Source organism: Pelodiscus sinensis, chromosome 22 (genome assembly GCF_049634645.1).
Source record: "Pelodiscus sinensis isolate JC-2024 chromosome 22, ASM4963464v1, whole genome shotgun sequence".
Classification (NCBI taxonomy): domain Eukaryota; kingdom Metazoa; phylum Chordata; order Testudines; family Trionychidae; genus Pelodiscus; species Pelodiscus sinensis.
In genome coordinates, this window is record NC_134732.1 from 11,499,747 (window position 1) to 11,518,429 (window position 18,683).

Consider the following 18,683-nt stretch of genomic DNA (forward strand, 5'->3'; position numbering starts at 1 on the left):
CTGCTGACCTCTGCATAGTTACGTGAAAGGTCTGTGATAGTTAAAGAGTTTAACTTAATGAACCATTATAAGTGATTAAATTTATCTATTTTATATACATCTTCAAATTAAAAGTGGCAAAATCAAAAACAAACCCTTTAAGACTACCTTGTATTCTTACTAATGTACAATTGTCAGTGCCCAAGCCCTGAGATCATCTGTCCAATGTTTTACTCCTACACAAGTTTCATTTTCACCACTCATTTTTTATGCACTTCAGTTTCTTATGTCCAGGAATTGTACTATTTAATCTTCTACTTGATTTTTTTTCTTGTTCTGTTGTTAGTCCATACTAATATGCGGCATTAAATGAGTTGATTTTAAACATACAGAAACTAAGATATTTGAATTTATTACTGCAACACTTTGCTTCACAGACCCATTTTTGCTTCTGCATTACAGGGGTTTCTAAACATTTGAATGGCTTTTTTTACTAGTGTCTTAAAGTATTGAGGTAGAGATGTAGCCGTGTTAGTCTGGGGTAGCTGAAGCAAAATGCAGGACAATGTAGCACTTTAAAGACTAACAAGATGGTTTATTAGATGATGAGCTTTCGTGGGCCAGACCCACTTCCTCAGATCAAAAAATTGAGACACAGTAGGGTTTTGTAACTGAAATTGCACCCTCAGTTGTAGTTTTGATATTTTGTGGACTTGAAAAGATCCTTGCCAACAATAATAAACCAAATGAATGGGTATGTATTTCCTTTTTTATAGCAGTGTAAATTTTAAAAAAATCCATAGTTGTTTTTTTATATAAGGCATGTTAAATTGCGTTTAATCAACTAATTGACGAGTCAGTGGAATTTCCATAGGCTAGTAGATAAATGGGGGAAACTAGAGCCACAGCGGGGTTAGCTCCTGGTCCTGGGAGCTAACCCTGATGCAGCTTTGCCTTTTAAATGTATTCAGAGCTGATAGGCTGTTAATAAATTTAAAAGGCTGAAGTGTGGTGGGGAGGACCAGGTGCGATCCAGGACAGCTGATTTCCGGCTTGTGCCCAGCTCCCTCCTCCCCCCCCCTTGCGTTTCTGCTTTTTAAATATATTTAAGAGCCCAGTGGCTCTGAAATACATTTAAAAAGCGGAACTGTGGCTTCTGGGACCAGGCATGAGCCAGGAATCATTTGATTCCTGGCTCACGCCTGGTCCCCTGCTATGCCTCTGCCTCACCTGCCCTCTGCGGAGATAATGCTGTGGGGAACCAGCTTTTAAGATGCCTCCCCTCAGCATCAGCTCCTGCTCTCCTCCCTCCTCTCCCCCCGGCTGCCTGTGATAGAAGCAGCAAGGTGGGGGGGAAGCAACTAGTCAAGTCACTACTCAGCTATCTGATAAGCTTATGCTTATCGGATAGTTGACTGGTCGCTTCCATCCCTAGTATGAGATGCTTTAAATCTCGTCATCTTTATTGCTTTTCCAACATAATATAGGCACACAGAATTTTCTTCAACGACTTAAAGAGCCCTACCATACTTCTTTCCAGAAATGCTTCTCCCTTATCCATCTTGGATAATTTGGCACTGGCTGTTGTCGGAAGATAGGTTATTGGGTTATAATGACCTTTGGTGTCTGGTCCATTGTTGCCATTCTTATGTTCAAAATAGGCATTATAAGGTGCCTTTCATTGTTCAAACTTTATGGCTGTTTGGCTTAGTGAGTCTCTAAAATGTTTAGGGAAGCCCTGACTGGAACAAGTGAAAATAAGATGTCGACATATTAAAATTCTTTCCCCAGACCTGAAGAAGAGCTCTTTGCGTTTCAAAAGCTTCTCTGACTAACAGAAGTTGGTCTAATAAGTATTACCTCACACACCTTGTCCCTCTCTATTTTAAAATTTACATTGAGGGAATATAAAGCTCTTACTACTTATGTGCAATATTTGATTTTGTTTAATGAGAATCACCACTTCTCTTTCCTCCTTAAAGGAAAAAAAGAAAAGCCTGTAATAAAATAGCTATGAAAAATAACTTAATATTTGCATGATTTTTTTTTTAAAAAGCATCCGGTACTACCAAGTTTCTTTTACCAGAATAGGAGGGCACTATATTGTTGCAAGCATGCTCACTATATGTATAATAAACATACAAGTGGTTATTTTAAGAGGTGGTTACGACTTTATTATATTCTGAAAGTACTGATCATTACAATGCCTAGGTGTTTTTTTAACCAATTAATTTTGGTAGATTTGGGTAATTATAAAAATGGTATTATGGTAAGATCTTGTTTACAGAATTTGAGTACATAGCAAATTTTTACAGCCAAGATTTAAACACTGAAAACATGATTTAGAAATGAAAATGCTGACAGTCATTAATTATATTATCCAACTATAATTCCTGCTAACCCATCTAAATACAACTGCTTTCCATGGCTGAATGATGTTGCTGACATTACTGTTGCATTGTTGTATCTATAAATATCCACAGTTGAATATTCCCATTCAAATGCTTAGCATGCCTCTAAAAAAACTGTAGACTAATCCTTGGCACGCAGTGCCTTTGAAGCGGTCTGGGAGTAATAGATATTTTTGTTTCAAATTTCATTCCACCCATTGGCCATTGCTGTCTTTTTTTAAAACACAAACTATGATTATAAATTGAGAATTTAAGAGTAAATCTGAGACAAAGTAGCTTTAAAACAATTAACTTGCAATCATTTCGTCGAGATATTGACTGATTTATAGTTTTTTAAATAGTTTCACAGTATTTAAGAATAATGGGAAAAGTATAAAAAATTTAAAATGTTTTGTGAAGATGATCTATGCCACTTAGGAGCTATTTTTCTGATATTTTTAGCTATCAGGAAAACTGAGGTTTTCAGAAGGAAATAACCTATTTATTTCAGACAGCCTCCGTGAACAGCCTCCGTGAACAACCTGGAACTTTCTGTGTAATGTCTGACCTTATCAGCCCAGTGCAGATTGCAATAGGAGGGGCTGGTCTCTGCACTTATAGCAGTCTCAGGCAGCTAGCACAGTAATGTGTGGAATGTGATGTCTGTAAGTACAGTGTTTAAGAATGAAGTCAGTTATCTGGTGTCAAGCTAGTAATGTGAGTACATCTAAATTATACAGTGTTTAAGTGGATTTTTTTAAAACAACCTTAAGCTGCTTTTATAGCTTTCCTTGTTTGTACTGTTGTAGCCCTTTATAGAGAGAGGGAGATTTTGAAACTTATTTAACCGCAGAAGGTTTAGAAACAGGTTAATGAATTACTCTTTGACTCCAGACAGGGTTACTTCAATTTTTAAATGAAAATACTGAATGCAGACTGCATCATTCTGCAGCATTGGTGACTTTTATGCTCAGAACTCCCTAGTGAATGCTGATAACATTTTGGCAGAACAGAGGTATGCTGACGTCAGCTGATTTGCTGCAGGAAAGAACAGTCCATTATTACTAGACCAAAGCACTTCTTGTACAATTGACTTGATCTACTTACTGTAGTTACAAAGAGCCTTTTATTTTGCAAATTCCAGCAAAAAGACAATTCAATTAACAAATTAAATTACAAAATATATTTCCTATTTTTAAATAGGATCCAAACTATTTTAAGTTACATATACAAAAGAGTAAAAACTGGAGCTTAATGAAAAAAACAAGACTTAATATTTTCCAGTAGTATAAATAACCAAAATAGGAAGCTGTGAGATGAAAATATAGATGAGCAGACACAAATAGGATTCAAACACTTTCCAATCCCACACCTCTAGAGCAGTTTTTTAAAAGTAAGTAGATTCAATCATAGCTAGAAGTAGATAGTACAGGATAAATGCATTTTAGTAGTTTATATTCTCAACATGTCATCCCTGTCATAGAGTGTAAACTTGAAAGAGCAACTAGTTTGTCAAAAAATTAACCTGTAGTTGAGCTGATCTTACGTTTGAGGCTGATGGTTACATCAGATTCAGATTTGCTAATCAGATGTGAGGCATAGCCATTTTTATCAGATTGAAATTTTGAAGTGCATGCAGACTTTTTCACGTGCTATCTATCTCACTTGGGAACAAATGGATAAAACACCCATTTTTATTACTTAGAAAATGAAAGCACAGCAGAATTTCTATCCTCCCACTTTAACTGCCGCAATGCAGCTGGGCCTCAGAGTTCACCAGTGTAACAACTGCTGCTGAAATGGCTGTCTTACAGCAGGGTGTGACTGTGCTCAGTGTTTTGGAATGTGTGAATTTGCCCATGTGTGTTCCTTTCTATCAGATGCTCTCTTTCCAAGTGCCTGGAATCTGAAGAGGAAATAAGACAAACATATTTCCTGCCTGTGGAATTTTGTATGAAACCATGAAACAGATGCTTGTCTAATTTAGACATGCAGCTGGATAGAGATTAAAAATTCCTCATTCAGCAGCATCTTAGAGATCACCTGTCTTTCCCTGCATATAATTTTTCACTACTTCTTTCATAAGTGATGCATTCTGATAACTGTTTAATGTGTATAGAATTTACATGATTAATAATAAAGGGAGATGTACATGTAAATGTGCATTAAGATAAGAATTTACCTATAAACTGTGAACCCTGAAAAATTATAAGAACAAAATGGTAGTTGCAAACATCTCCAGGAGATGTTTCCAGTTAAACATCTCCAGTTAAATGTTTAACTCTATTAGATTTTAATGCCACTGACTGTAATTAACAGAAATTTATTTTTGGTCCGATTTGTCCTTAATTCTTCTGTGCCATCAGAGCTTTTGGTGTTGGAGGATCAAGTTCCCTCTTTATATTTACATTTTGATGAAGCTATAAAGAAGCAAAAAGGAGGGAAACATTTAATGGAAAGTGCCTGCAGAAGTGTGTAATAAAAATGGTTTTCAGAATTCTTTTTGCAAAAGGACTATAATCAAGATATACAGTTGAGAAGGATAATTGACTAAATCCTACTATTTTTCTTTCTCCCCCAAAAGGCCACTGCTGTAAAGTTCAACATGAACTTACTGCATACTGGTTTTTGAAGTCTTATGTAAAATAGAAAGTTTTGTTTTATAAGGGTGGGTGGGCGGGGGTGGGTGTGGGTGTGAGAGAGAGACAGACAGACAGACTGACCATGGATTGGCTAAAAGGCCTATCTATAAAAAGAAATAATGTTTGTTAGCCTGTTTCTGTTATTGGATTTTAAACATTTTTTCCAGTAGAAAGAGTGACACAGTTTCCTCCCCATGTACTTAGCTCTTGTTTTATTTTTTTTTATCAGATACAACCAACGGTACTATGGCCATGTTGGATAATACCTTATATTGCTGGGTAGATTCTTTAATTCTTCATTCAGGCTTTTAATAAAAAAAATACAGGACTATGTAGCACTTTAAAGACTAACAAGATGGTTTATTAGATGATGAGCTTTCGTGGGCCAGACCCACTTCCTCAGATCAAATAGTGGAAGAAAATAGTCACAACCATATATACCAAAGGATACAATTAAAAAAAAAAAAAGAACACATATGAAAAGGACAAATCACATTTCAGAACAGAAGGGGGATGCGGGGGGGGGGGGGGGAGAGGAAGGTAAATGTCTGTGAGTTAATGATATTAGAGAAGGGGAAGGGTAGATGTCTGTGAGCTAACATTAGCTCACAGACATCTACCCTTCCCCACCTCTAATATCATTAACTCACAGACATTTACCTTCCTCTCCCCCCCCCCCTGCATCCCCCTTCTGTTCTGAAATGTGATTTGTCCTTTTCATATGTGTTCTTTTTTTTTTTTTAATTGTATCCTTTGGTATATATGGTTGTGACTATTTTCTTCCACTATTTGATCTGAGGAAGTGGGTCTGGCCCACGAAAGCTCATCATCTAATAAACCATCTTGTTAGTCTTTAAAGTGCTACATAGTCCTGTATTTTGTTTCAGCTACACCAGTCTAACACGGCTACATTTCTATCACTTTAAGAAAAAAAGTGGTAGTTCAGTCTTTTTATTGGATTTTCCCTTCTAATGCTTTCTCGCTAGACAAGTTTCTTTATATAAGAAACATTGTAAGTAAACCATGCGTGAGAGAAAATAAACTTTCCTTACTCAGACCTTTGCATATTTGCTATTATTTCTTCTTAGAAGCAAAGTTAACTCAAGTATTTTGACTTTTAGAAAATGGATCCAAGTGGTGTGAAAGTGCTGGAAACAGCAGAGGATATCCAAGAGAGGCGCCAGCAAGTTTTGGACCGATACCACAGGTTCAAGGAATTATCTACTTTGAGGCGCCAAAAGCTTGAAGATTCCTACCGATTCCAGTTTTTTCAGCGTGATGCAGATGAGCTGGAAAAATGGATCCAGGAGAAACTCCAGATTGCATCCGATGAGAATTATAAAGACCCAACCAATTTACAGGTACGTACTATTTCTGTGTGTCCCTCATTTACACCCCTGTGCCATTCACCTCCAAGCATAACAAGTTTGGTCCGTGGAATAAATACAACAAATGTAAAAGTACAGAAATAATAGTGATGAAGCTAAATGCAAACATTTAAAATTCTGCAAAGTGGTTCAGCAAACTGGTTTCTAAATTGATATATGTAAATGGAGTATTGTAATAATGGATTAATAAGCCTTATTAGCCCTTGAGGGAATGAAATGTCAGTACAGCCTTTATTTTTTTGAAACCATTGGACACATCAGTTATGTGAGTAGATTTCTATAAATTTATTCTCTGTAAAAACTACATAGACAGAAAGTAATGCTGTGTGAGAGGGATTGCCTCCAAAGTATTTGAACACTACAGATAAAATAACTGAAATGGAGATTTTTGAATCCACCCATGAAATATGATACAGCTTTTATTTCAAGTGTGCTGCTTTACTGTATGTGACTGCTACTACAAGTGCAAAAAGTAAAAGAAAAGAAAACACGGCCCCCCACAAGTGCATGCACACTTTTTCATGTGCTATCTATATCACTTGGAACAAATGGATGAAACACCTATTTTTATTACTTAAAAAATGAAAGTACAGCGTTTGAGGGTGTGTGTGGATGAAAGCAGCTCTCCAGATTTTAGTTACCTTTAATATTTTACTTTCAGGGAAAACTGCAGAAACACCAAGCCTTTGAAGCTGAGGTGCAAGCCAATTCAGGGGCTATCGTTAAACTAGATGAGACTGGAAACCAGATGATTAATGAAGGGCATTTTGCATCTGAAACTATAAGAGTGAGTGTTAGAAATCTTTGTTTTCTACAAGCTTTTTTCTTCAGTGTACAATAGGCGCTTTTTCTCCTTTTCCTAAAAACTTTCCTTCTAAATCTCCCAAACTGTGTATTGCAGCACCAAGTCTATTTTTAAAGCACTTGTTGCTATGCTATATTATCTACAAGTTTTGACACATCTTGGCTTATTATTAAAATAGCTTTCTTTGATCTAGGGGATGTAAAATCCTGTTTAATTGGCAAACTAGATAAACCTATTGTTTAACTGGTTAGCCAATTAAAAGAAGGTGTCCCAGTCCGAGCAGCCCCTGCCTGCAGGATGCCTAGGCCCACTGCAGAAGCTGCTCCAGTTGGGATGCTGGAGCAACACCTCTCTGTGATGGGCCACTGGTTAGAGGCAGCGGCTCTGCAGAAACAGTGCTGGGGGAACCAGCTTTTAAGCTGGCTTCCCCCAGCACTGGCTTCTGCTCTCCCCAGGCTGTGATATAGAGGCAGCAGGGGTGTAGAGGGGAAGGAAATGCAAGTAGTTGACTCCACTACTCTCTTATATCCCTATTTCAAGGTCTTTGTTAAGTTTACATATGAATAGTCAAATTGATAACTAATTTGTAGACATCAATGTGGACAAATGTTTAATAGAACAAATACATTTTCCAAATATTTTAGTTTTCTTGTCACTTCTTAAAACAGCTCTGAAAGGTAAAGCTTTTCAAAAAAAAGAGAAGTTAGTGACATGGACTGTCTTTTCACAATGATCAAATTTGCTGATTAATTTTGTTAAATTTCTAATGTACAACTGAGCTAAGGGTTGAGTTTTGCAGGGGTTGAATGACTACTTTGTGTCATTATTTTAGAGTACTTTTTATAAATTATGCGTACTAGCTTTAACCATCTCATTGCATAAGGATATTTTGGTCTTGTAATTTATCCTTAACAAATCTAAGAAATTGCTTTTCAAATAAGTGATCTTATTCCTTTAAAAATATTGAAAATCCTGGTATGTGGTGATCAATGTAAACTTCAGTTTGTGTTCTGTTTGGAATGGTAACCTGTTTGTTAATGGTTTAGTCTTTCACGCCATACAGGACTGCACAACGCCCAATAGTAACAGCTACTCAAGTTGGGTACCATATACGAGTAGGTGAATCTTTGACTATGCAATGCTGCTGTCACTTTCTCTTTGAATGCCTCTTCCTCTTTGATGGTTTGCAGCGTGCTGTTGGACAATGTTAGAGATTCAAATAGTGTGAGATTCTTCTCTTCTATTTAACCTTCATAACTGAGCATATTAAATACTTGTAATAAGTATGTATCCATTTGTTAAATTTCCAAAGCTACTCTACTTGCTTTTCATGTTTTAAATCTCAATGTGTGTAGCATTATAAGTAATGGGTGGAACAGCTATTTTCCTATTTTGAAATTTGTGTGTTTCTTTTAATTTCTATTAAAACATTATAGTGAGACAAGGTGGGTGAAGTAATATTTTATATTGGACCCTATTGGTGAACGACAGAAATTGTTGAGTTACGTGGAACTCTTTTTGAGATCCTATGACTCTACACATTTATGTCTTATTAGTTGATAGAGTTCATCCATGCTTTACCTAGTATAACCTTCATGAAAATAGGATTAAAATGGAAATTGCTATCATTTTAGGAGAGGAGAAAATAATTGCGTTACATAGTTTCATTTTTTATGAAATAGTATTGTTAACTTCTGCATCTTTCAGATTCGACTCCAGGACCTTCATCGACTCTGGGAGCTGTTGCTTGAGAAGATGCGTGAAAAGGGAATCAAGTTGCTGCAAGCGCAGAAGCTGGTGCAGTACTTACGAGAATGCGAAGATGTCTTGGACTGGATCAATGACAAGGTATATTATGGTTAAAAGAATATCCACTTGCATCATATAGCCTTTACAAGATTCAAGTTCCATTGAAGAGGTTTGTGTGGAGCTATTTTATCAAAACATGCTATCTTACTGTGCAAAAGCATCATGTGGCTGCTGTGATTTGTGTGCTATAAATGGTAAGTATACAGTAGGGATGTTAGATATTGGGTAATTGAGTAGTTGAGTAATCTCATGAATTCTTAGCAGTTACTCCATTATTTTATAGTCCCCAGGTGGCAACCAATGTGCTCTGGCCACACTCCCAGGGAGCTCCTGCCACCTCATGCTGCTGCCTCTGTTACAGAGGTAGCGGCGCAGGGTGCCCAGCGGGAGCCAGTCCGCAAGGGGACCCAGTTTAAAACCCAGCTCCCCATGCAAATGGGCTGCCTGCCACTCTGTGCTGCTGCCTCTGATACAGAGGCAGCAGCATGGGGTGTCAGCAGCCCCTGTCCATGGTGGGTCCGTGCTCCCCACAGACGAAGGCTGCTAGGTGGGCAGTGAGGCTGCCGCAAAGAAACCTTTGTCTGTAGTGACCTGGGCTAACCATGGACAGAGGCTGGTCCGGAGCAGCCCCTGTCTGCAGGGGATCCCAACTCCCCATGTTCAGAGGCTGCTGCCAGGACCAGCCTTTGTCCATGGTGGGCCCATGCTTTCTTCACGGCAGCCTCCCCTGCCTTCCTCCCTGGTGGTGTTGCCTCTGGCAGGTGGCATCACAGAGCTGGTGCTGGGGGGAACCGTTTTTTAAGCCAGCTCCTGCTTCTGCTCCCCCGCCCCTTGCTGTCTCTGATACAGAAGCAGCAAGGGCGGGCGGGAAATGCAAATAGTCGAGAAGATTAACCAATAAGCCTATGGCCCTTAATATTTCTCAGTCAGTGAATGTACCTTACCTATGTTGTAAAATCTGTGGCCCATAAAAGTAAGATTTTTGTGAAACTATGCTTAAATGGCCTGTCTAGCCACTGAAAAGCGTATCTGTACCTGGAATAGCTTTAGGAAACCATTGCAAGAGACCAATTTGCTTTTTACCTCTGAACATTTGAGGAAGCAGAACCACAATGCTAAAGTTTAAAAGCCACAAAACGATCAGTTAGGTTTTCTTAATGTCTTGCTGTTTTGTGGCACTTGTGGAGGTTGGAATTGTAAATCCTCCATAACTGCTAATAAATATTACAAAATATTTTTCATAAAGCTGTCCCACATTAAAATTAGCCAATCTGGCACTGTCAACTTGAAATCCAGTTAATGCCAAATACAGGAGTTACAAATAATTTCAGTCATTATATATGCCCCCAATTATGCCTAGAAATTTTGAATTTTGATAACCAAAGCTTCCTGTTTAAAAAACAAAACAGTTGCTTTGGAAAAGAACCATTCAAACAGACAAAAGACTCTAGAGAAACTGACAGCAAAGTAAACAAACTAGAAAAAGTAGTATAATAATTCTAATATTTGTATAGTAGTCTTAGATGTTGCTTGTAACACTAGGAAGTGAAAAATATTCAGATGAAGTAGGGATGTTAAGAACTAGTCAACTATCTGATAAGCAAATGCTTATTGGATAGTCAGTCAATTAGTCAATTTCCCCTCCACCCCTTGGTGCCTCCATCAGATAGAGACAGCAGAGCTGGGGGGAAGGAGAAAAGGGGTACTTCAAAGAGGCAGCACTGCACAACTGAGCGCAGGATCAACTGTGGAGCGTGCTGCCCCTCTGAAAAGCCGAGACTGCATTCAAAGGGGCAGTGCCACACTGCTGATCCCTGGCTCAGATGTGCAGCACTGTCCCTTTGAAATGCTAGGTTCCACTGAAAAGCCATGTGGAGCCCAGGATCAGCTGGGGAGTCCCCAGCTTGACCCGCCTCTGTGTGGCATTTCAAAGCAGCAGCACGGCATGGAGCTTGGGGTCAGCAGGGGACTCCCACACTAGCACAGGGCTTCATGCTGCGCTGCTGCTTTGAAATGTATAGGAGCCCCCGCTGGGGTTTCTTGTACATTTCAAAGCTGGCATGCCAGGTGCAGCCCGGCATCAATGGGACTTCCTGCTGGCCCCAGGCTGCATGTGGAGTTCTGTATTCCTCCTTTGAAATGTAGGCCAATGGGGCTCTTGTACATTTCAAAGGAGGAATGCAGAAGTGCCTATTGACAGTGGAGTAGTCGATGGAAATTCCGTTACTTAACATCCTTAAGATTAAGTGGCCTTTAATTTGACACACTGTCATTTTAAGGTTGCATTTTAAAACTGATTTTAAGCATGATGAACTTTGTTTTCCAGTACACACTGTATTTGTCTTTGAAGTGGCAGCATTCTGCAGCTAGAACCTCTCGTTTTCAGTGCACTGGTTTTTGATAGAACTGCTTTTCTTTGTTTCCTAATATGCTAGGAAGCAATAGTGACTTCAGAAGAACTTGGCCTGGATCTTGAGCATGTTGAGGTTTTACAAAAGAAATTTGAAGAGTTTCAGACAGACCTGGCAGCCCATGAAGAAAGAGTAAATGAAGTGAACCAGTTTGCTGGAAAACTTATCCAGGTAAACACGTGTGTTGTGAAAAGGTCTCCTCAGTGATGCTATTTAGATTATTTAAGAAGTGTTGAGTAGAAAATTGAAATAATTTTCCCAAAAAAGTACTGCAACTGGTAGCATAAAATACAGTTTAAAGTAGCCAAAATCTATTGTGATAATTGTGAAAACATTTGTAACTCAGTGGGAAAAAATTTGCTATGCTATACCAGCTGTCACCTGGCAGGGAAACAGAGGCGAGTGCACTTGCCTCTGGGATAAATCTATAGATGCTGAATTCTCAAGCAAAGTTTTTTATTTATTTATTTATTTATTTAATTTTTTTTTGGCTTGAGCAGCAAGGCTGTGTTAGACAAGAACCTTCCTCAAAGATCCTATGAGGAGTGTTTTATTGGAGAAACTGACAAACTCTTGGAGGTCTGAAGTTAAAACTGTTTCTCCTATACCATCCAACATTCGGTACATTTTCTGCACCAGTTGATCAACTGGTGGTCAGAAGGCATGGAATCCTGGGAAAATGGGGATTACTTTTCCAGATGCTTATAGTAAACAAAAAGAATGGTAGGGTTTTATATAGTATCTTATGAAAGTATTGGATGCTTTGCTGTTGCAAGAAAACTATGAAGTTGGGAGGAAAGAGAAGCTGTTTATAAACTGATCTTTATAGAACACAGGAACTGGGTTGGTGTCTGTGGAAATAAATCCATGGACTGTAAGCCATATTTTTTTGCTCATCAGGAGCAGCACCCTGAGGAACAGATGATCAAGTCTAAGCAGGATGAAGTAAATGCAGGCTGGCAACGTCTTAAAGGGCTGGCTCTTCAGAGGCAGGGGAAACTCTTTGGCGCAGCTGAAGTTCAGCGCTTTAACAGGTATTGTTTTGGCCAAATTCATTTAGTGCCTGTGACTTTGACTAAGAAATATCTAATGGTGCATTCTATTGCATTTAAGGCTTTGTGAATACTTGACATCTTCTGTCACATTTTTAACAGCTGATTGATTGTTCCTTCCTGAAATGACCTGGCAACATCTAGAATAGTAATCTGATTTCGCTCCTTATCTATAAACCTCCTCTCTCTCCTTTTCCTTGCCACATGGCAGTTCTGTCTTCCTCTCACCTGTCTGAAGGCCCCCTCCTCTAAATCCTACCTAGGTAAACACTAGAAGACCTGTCCCCTTCTCATACTCTTTGCTAACTAGCTGGCATGGATCAACTCTGGGCTTTGATAGATTTTGCTTTCAATACCCTCGTCTGTGCTCTCTGATTGGTCTTGTTAGTTTTTGAGATGATGAAAGAGGTTGATTTTAGCAGTCATGGGAGATGGGCATTGTAGGTTCAGTGAGGCTTAAAAAAGAATGACTTTCTGCAGGGGTGGGGAGATAGGGAGGGAACAGAAGCTGAAAATCCTGATCTGCCTCTACACCCACTGGCCACCTGTGCACCCAAACCTTAAAAAAACACTTGTAAAACATTCTAGGTTGGCTAGTTTCCTAAGCATTGATTAGCAAGCTTCTGTATAATGGTATTTGAATTAAGGCTGTCAAGTGATTAAAGTTTTTGAAGGGGGGCAGATATGGGGGCGGATATTTGAAGGGGGGCAGATGCGGGGGAGGGATAGCTCAGCGGTTTGAGCATTGGCCTGCTAAACCCAGGGTTGTGAGTTCAATCCTTGTGGAGGCCATTTAGGGATTTGGGGCAAAAATTTGTCAGGGATGGTACTTGGTCCTGCTGTGAAGGCAGGGGACTGGACTCGATGACCTTTCAAGGTCCCTTCCAGTTCTAGGAGATAGGCAATCTCCATTAATTTTTTTTTAACTCCCCTTTGAAACGCTGTGGTGGCATTTCAACGGGGCAGCGCTGCATAGAGCCCAGGATCAGCTGGAGTTCCCAGCTGATCCCTGACTCCATATTGTAAAACCCCTTTGAAGTGCTGGAGCGGCACTTCAAAGAGGCAGCACAGCATTAACGCCTGCGATTAATGTGTTAATCCTGTCCTGCGTTAATTGCAGGCATTAATGCAGGTCAATTGACAGCCCTAACTTGAATATCAGCAGGACTGGATTGTCTTGTAGGCCTACATCATTATTACGTTTGTGTCAGATGGAAGCTTTCTACAGGTTGAACCTCTGTGGTCTGCGGCTCTGTGGTCCAGCAGCATTGCCGGACCACTGATGTTGCTGGACCAGAGAGTGCCAGTGGCTTGGAGTCTGGTTTCCACATGTGGGACTGGGGGTTGGCAGCTGGAAGAAGAGCCGAGAGGCCCAGGGCCTGGACTGAGGGGCATGGAGCTCAGCAGTGGGGCCAGACTGGCAGTAGAGCCCGTCGAGGGCAGGGAATCTGGAGCCCAGGCAGTGACCAGAAGGGGGGCAGATGGCCAGCAGCATAGCCAGGTGAGGGTGTGGAGTCTGGAGGGAAGTTGGCTGGGTCTGCTGATGGAAGAACCCAGAATCCATTATTGAAGGGGCTGAGACTGACCTCCCCTGCACTCCCTCATTCAGGACTAGTCACGTCCAGAGGGTGCTGGACCAGGGAGGTCCAACCTGTACTTTCTTCCTTTCCTTGTAAAAGAGATAAATGCAAATTAATGTGTGTTACTTTTTGAAGGGATGTGGATGAGACCATAAGCTGGATTAAAGAGAAGGAGCAGTTGATGGCCTCTGATGATTTTGGCAGAGACTTAGCCAGTGTGCAGGCTCTGCTCCGCAAGCATGAGGGCCTAGAGAGAGATCTTGCAGCTCTGGAGGACAAGGTACTTAGAGTAGCCATTTTGTCTGTAATGTAAATAATATAGTTTTTAGAATAAGCTTATGGCAAGTTGTGTATTTATCTAGGTAAAGGCCTTGTGTGCAGAAGCTGATCGTCTGCAGCAATCACACCCACAGAATGCCTCTCAGATCCAGATGAAACGAGAGGAGTTGATTGCAAACTGGGAACACATTCGCACTCTTGCAGCAGAGAGGCATGCTCGCCTGAATGACTCTTATAGGTAGGAATGCTGTATCACTGGAAGAACCTTTTGCATCTCCTAAATTAAATACAGGGCTGTAGGAAGGAGAAAGGAAAGCCATTTCCAAGATTTTGAATGAGTTAGTGTTTCAAGATACAAATATTGTACACAAAGATATGATCTTGCTTTTAAAGTGAATGTGTTTAGGGATTACTAATGGGAAAAGTGGCTTTATATTTCCAACATTATAGCAATAGCTTTCAAACCTTTTCTTGTGAATCTCTGGTATTAGCCACTGTCTGGGAAAATATATAAAACTAGACAGAGCATTGAGCTCATCTACTATGACAATTCTTGTGTCCCATGGGATCTTCTTGTTCTCTTTTTGCCTCCAGCATTACAGAAGCCTAATTAGTTGGCTTCTGTAGTCATAAATAGTTTTAGTTAAATAAAATATTAGAGCATTTTAAAAGAAAAATAAACTCAGTTGAATGTGGCTGTTCATTTATATTGATTGCATGCTATTTGCTATGCTATTTGTCCTCTCCCACAGTATATGTAGGATTTTATTTATTACTAATGATTCCTCCCTCTCCCTATTTCTGTATCCTGCACTGCTGTGATCTCTTCAGGTTACTTTTGTGGTTTGTTTCTGTTCTCCCCTGTATTTGCTTCCATTTTAAACTCAGTTTTCTCAGCAAAGTTGATGGGTGTTAAACATATCCAAAGGTACCTGCCAAAAGAGTCATTAAGACTTTATTTCCTTTTCAAGTAACCCTAAAGGCAGGGGAATATGAAGAAAAGGTGTTCGGAAAACAAGAGAACTCTTATTGAAGTCTGAGGCGTGTGTAGTTGAAGCTTTCTAGAATGGCCAAACTGCCCCTCTCTCTCCCAGTTTTGCATACTTCACAGTTATAGCAGTAGCAAGTCTGTGATCCATACAGAAGTGATCAGCAGATCAAAAATTTTAGAGTCACCACATTAACACCACCCTTGTTTCCTCTTGGCTTCCTGCATGCAAGCTTGCAAATAGAAATATTCCTTTTCCTTTCAGTTCAGGTGGTTTACCTCATGTTTCCCTGAGAAAAATTGGGTGGAAACTTAAAAATACCAGAAAACATGTCCTTTGATGTTGAAGTGTTTAAGGTATAGAAAAATGTCACATTGCTGAAGATTGTAATTTGGCTATTTACTATAATTAAGTAACTTCTATTTTTTCTCATTGTCTTAATTTACAGGTACAGTGTTGCAAAAAGGGGGAGGGCGGGATGGAGATCATGTGCTCACAAATGATTTCTGACTTCTGCCATTTGTTTTCCAAAGACTGCAGCGCTTTCTTGCAGACTTCCGTGACCTTACTAGCTGGGTGACTGAAATGAAGGCTCTAATTAATGCTGATGAACTTGCCAATGATGTAGCTGGAGCTGAAGCCCTCCTTGATAGACATCAGGAGCATAAGGTAGTAACAACCATATAGCTTAATCTTCTTGGCCTTACTTAAAATTAGTTTTTTCCCTAAATTGCTCACGTTATGTTGTAGCATTAGCAGGCTTTAAATTTGTCATTCCACTTGAATGTACTTGGTAGCATTCTGTTCTGATTTAAGAGTTTGTATGATTGCTTCTTGTTTAATAGATAAATGAGCAAATACTGAACTATGTTTCAGAGAACTTATCATCAAAGACAAATTTTAAACTGTAAGGGTTTTTTAATGTTGAGTAGAACTGAAACCTACACAAACAAGGAGATTAATTTTAGGAATCTAGATTAACATCTCAGCTTCAGTTATGCTATTCTTTCCTTGCCTCTCTTCTCCCTCTGCTCCTAAAACAAATTAATTCAGATAGTTTCAAGATAATATTATCACTATAACCTCTGAATTTCATAGCTTCTCTGAATTTTATATCATGCTTTCTTATCACGTGTACACTGTAGGGATGTAATAGTGTAGTCGATAACCAATTAACCGATAAGCAAAAGCCTATAGGTTAATGCTATAGACAACACTAATTTCTCTCCTGCCCTTGGCAGTAAATTTTTTAGCGGGCTGGCCAGCAGCCCGGCTCAGTCCTGGCTTACGATCAGAGGCAACAGCACCGGGTGACAGGCAGTCGGTCCCCGAGGGGGAGCTGGTTTTTAAACTGGCTATCCCCACAGACCAATTCCTTCCTAGCAGCAGCATGGAGTGGCAGGGGGCTTCTTGAGGGGTGAGGCGCAGTGGCTACTGTCCCCAGGGACTATAGAATAGTCAACTAACTGGTAAGAATTCATGAGGTTACTCGACTATTCAGTTAACTGATATTTAACATCCCTAGTATGCTGCAGAATTATAGTTGAACAGGCTTTTCTTTTATAGCTTGGAGTCCCATTATTTGAGTTCCACGTGATATTTTAAAGATAATTTCTGGTAATACCGTTACTATCACTCATGCATCTTTCCTTTCTGTATATTCAAATTGTGTTTACTAGTTATTCTTTCTACTTGAGCTTCATTAAAGTTGTGACTTTCATGGTCTAAATTCTCCAGCCTTATAGGGTTTCTGAGTACAAAAAGATAGCTTGAAATCTGACTTGTAGCTTCTAATTATCAGACACATTTGAATTGTATCTGCATTACTATACAAGAAATTAGACTGTTTTCATACATAGATATCTGAAAGTTGTCTTTTTTGCTTTATTTTCAGTATTCAACTTGATTTTCAAGTTCATATTTTAATGATATCCTAAAATAGTTGGGGTTGTTTTCCTTAGAATTTAAGAAACCATGTATTTGTTTCCCATAGGGAGAAATTGATGCCCATGAAGACAGCTTTAAATCTGCTGATGAATCTGGTCAAGCCTTGCTGGCTGCTGGGCATTATGCCTCTGATGAAGTTAGAGAAAAGGTAAGTTGGGTAGCTCTAAAAAGAGGATTTGGAAAAGTTCTAATATATTTCCTCTTTTCTCTTAGTTCTTGTTTAAGAGCCTCGATGCAAAAATATTTATCTGACTAGATTATGCTCCTCGTTCTCCTTAATTTACGCAACACCCTTTTCTCATCTCTCAATTTTGCATAACCTCCATTTGAAACTAGTGATGTTTCTTTTTTTCCCCTCATTGAAAAAATGAATCATCTAATAGAACGAGCTTTATCCTTGCTTTCCAGTTTGCTGTAATGGAACATATTGTGTGTTTCATAGCACTGGCTCTTAAACTGAGAGTCCTTTATTGTAGTGTGCCAGCTGATAAAGCACTTCGGATGCACTGGTTGTGGGGGAAGGTGAGGGATTTCAGAAATTGAATGAGGCATTTGAGCTCTTATGAAGTGTTCTGGGGATTGAAAAAGTGACACAGACACAATAAGGCTACGTCTAGACTGGCATAATTTTGCGGAAATACTTTTAACGGAAAAGTTTTTCCATTAAAAGTGTTTCCGCAAAAGAGCATCTAGATTGGCACGGATGCTTTTGCGCAAAAGCATCCATGCCCAGTATAGACGTGCTTTTGCGCAAAAGCATCCATGCCCAGTATAGACGTGCTTTTGCGCAAAAAATTAAGGTGCCTGTCTACACTGGCCCTCTTGCGCAAGAGGGCTTATCCCTGAGCGGGAGCATCAAAGTATTTGCGCAAAAAGCACTGAATTCTTACATTAGAACGTCAGTGCTCTTGTGCAGATTCATGCGGCCAGTCTAGACGCACCCTAACTATTTTATAGAGCCCATGTTTTATTTTGCTGTCATTGAATTGGAAAAGAACCATTCTCCCTGTACTGAGCATGTTTCTTCCCCACCCCTCAGCTGACCATCCTTTCTGATGAAAGAACTGCACTTCTGGAGCTGTGGGAACTTCGCAGACAGCAATATGAACAGTGTATGGACCTGCAGCTTTTCTACAGAGATACTGAACAAGTTGACAATTGGATGAGCAAACAAGAGGTGAGTGTTTCAGTTGTGCAGCAGGCAACACTTGGTTAGATAGCCTAGTAAGCATGCATTTGGCTCCTTCAGAAAGAGAGGATGAGATTTAATTTTGGAATGTTTTATTTCCTCCTGCTTTTGTGAATTGATAAATAGCTGTGGCCGAACCCAGGCATACCATAGTGCATAGAGGTACTGTGAATGCCTCTCTTCACATGGTCTTTGTTCGTGGTCTTGTTCACTTAGTGCCAGA

General features: G+C 39.6%; 1 protein-coding gene across 11 annotated transcripts in view; it reads left to right on the top strand.

The window, feature by feature from the left end:
* Nucleotides 1-18,683, top strand: part of SPTAN1 (spectrin alpha, non-erythrocytic 1) — an 84,696-nt gene that overhangs the window by 4,150 nt on the left and 61,863 nt on the right. For 10 of the 11 annotated variants that reach the window (XM_075905913.1, XM_075905909.1, XM_075905915.1 and 7 more), the window contains 10 exons: nt 6,133-6,372; nt 7,061-7,186; nt 8,912-9,052; nt 11,449-11,595; nt 12,325-12,458; nt 14,192-14,336; nt 14,419-14,573; nt 15,858-15,993; nt 17,318-17,419; nt 18,311-18,448. In XM_075905913.1, the coding sequence (XP_075762028.1) occupies nt 6,136-6,372; nt 7,061-7,186; nt 8,912-9,052; nt 11,449-11,595; nt 12,325-12,458; nt 14,192-14,336; nt 14,419-14,573; nt 15,858-15,993; nt 17,318-17,419; nt 18,311-18,448 (1,461 nt within the window). In that variant the 5' untranslated portion in view covers nt 6,133-6,135. Of the gene's footprint in view, nt 1-3,066; nt 3,087-6,132; nt 6,373-7,060; nt 7,187-8,911; nt 9,053-11,448; nt 11,596-12,324; nt 12,459-14,191; nt 14,337-14,418; nt 14,574-15,857; nt 15,994-17,317; nt 17,420-18,310; nt 18,449-18,683 lie in introns of those variants that run through there. The other variant, XM_075905910.1, reaches the window with a different exon arrangement.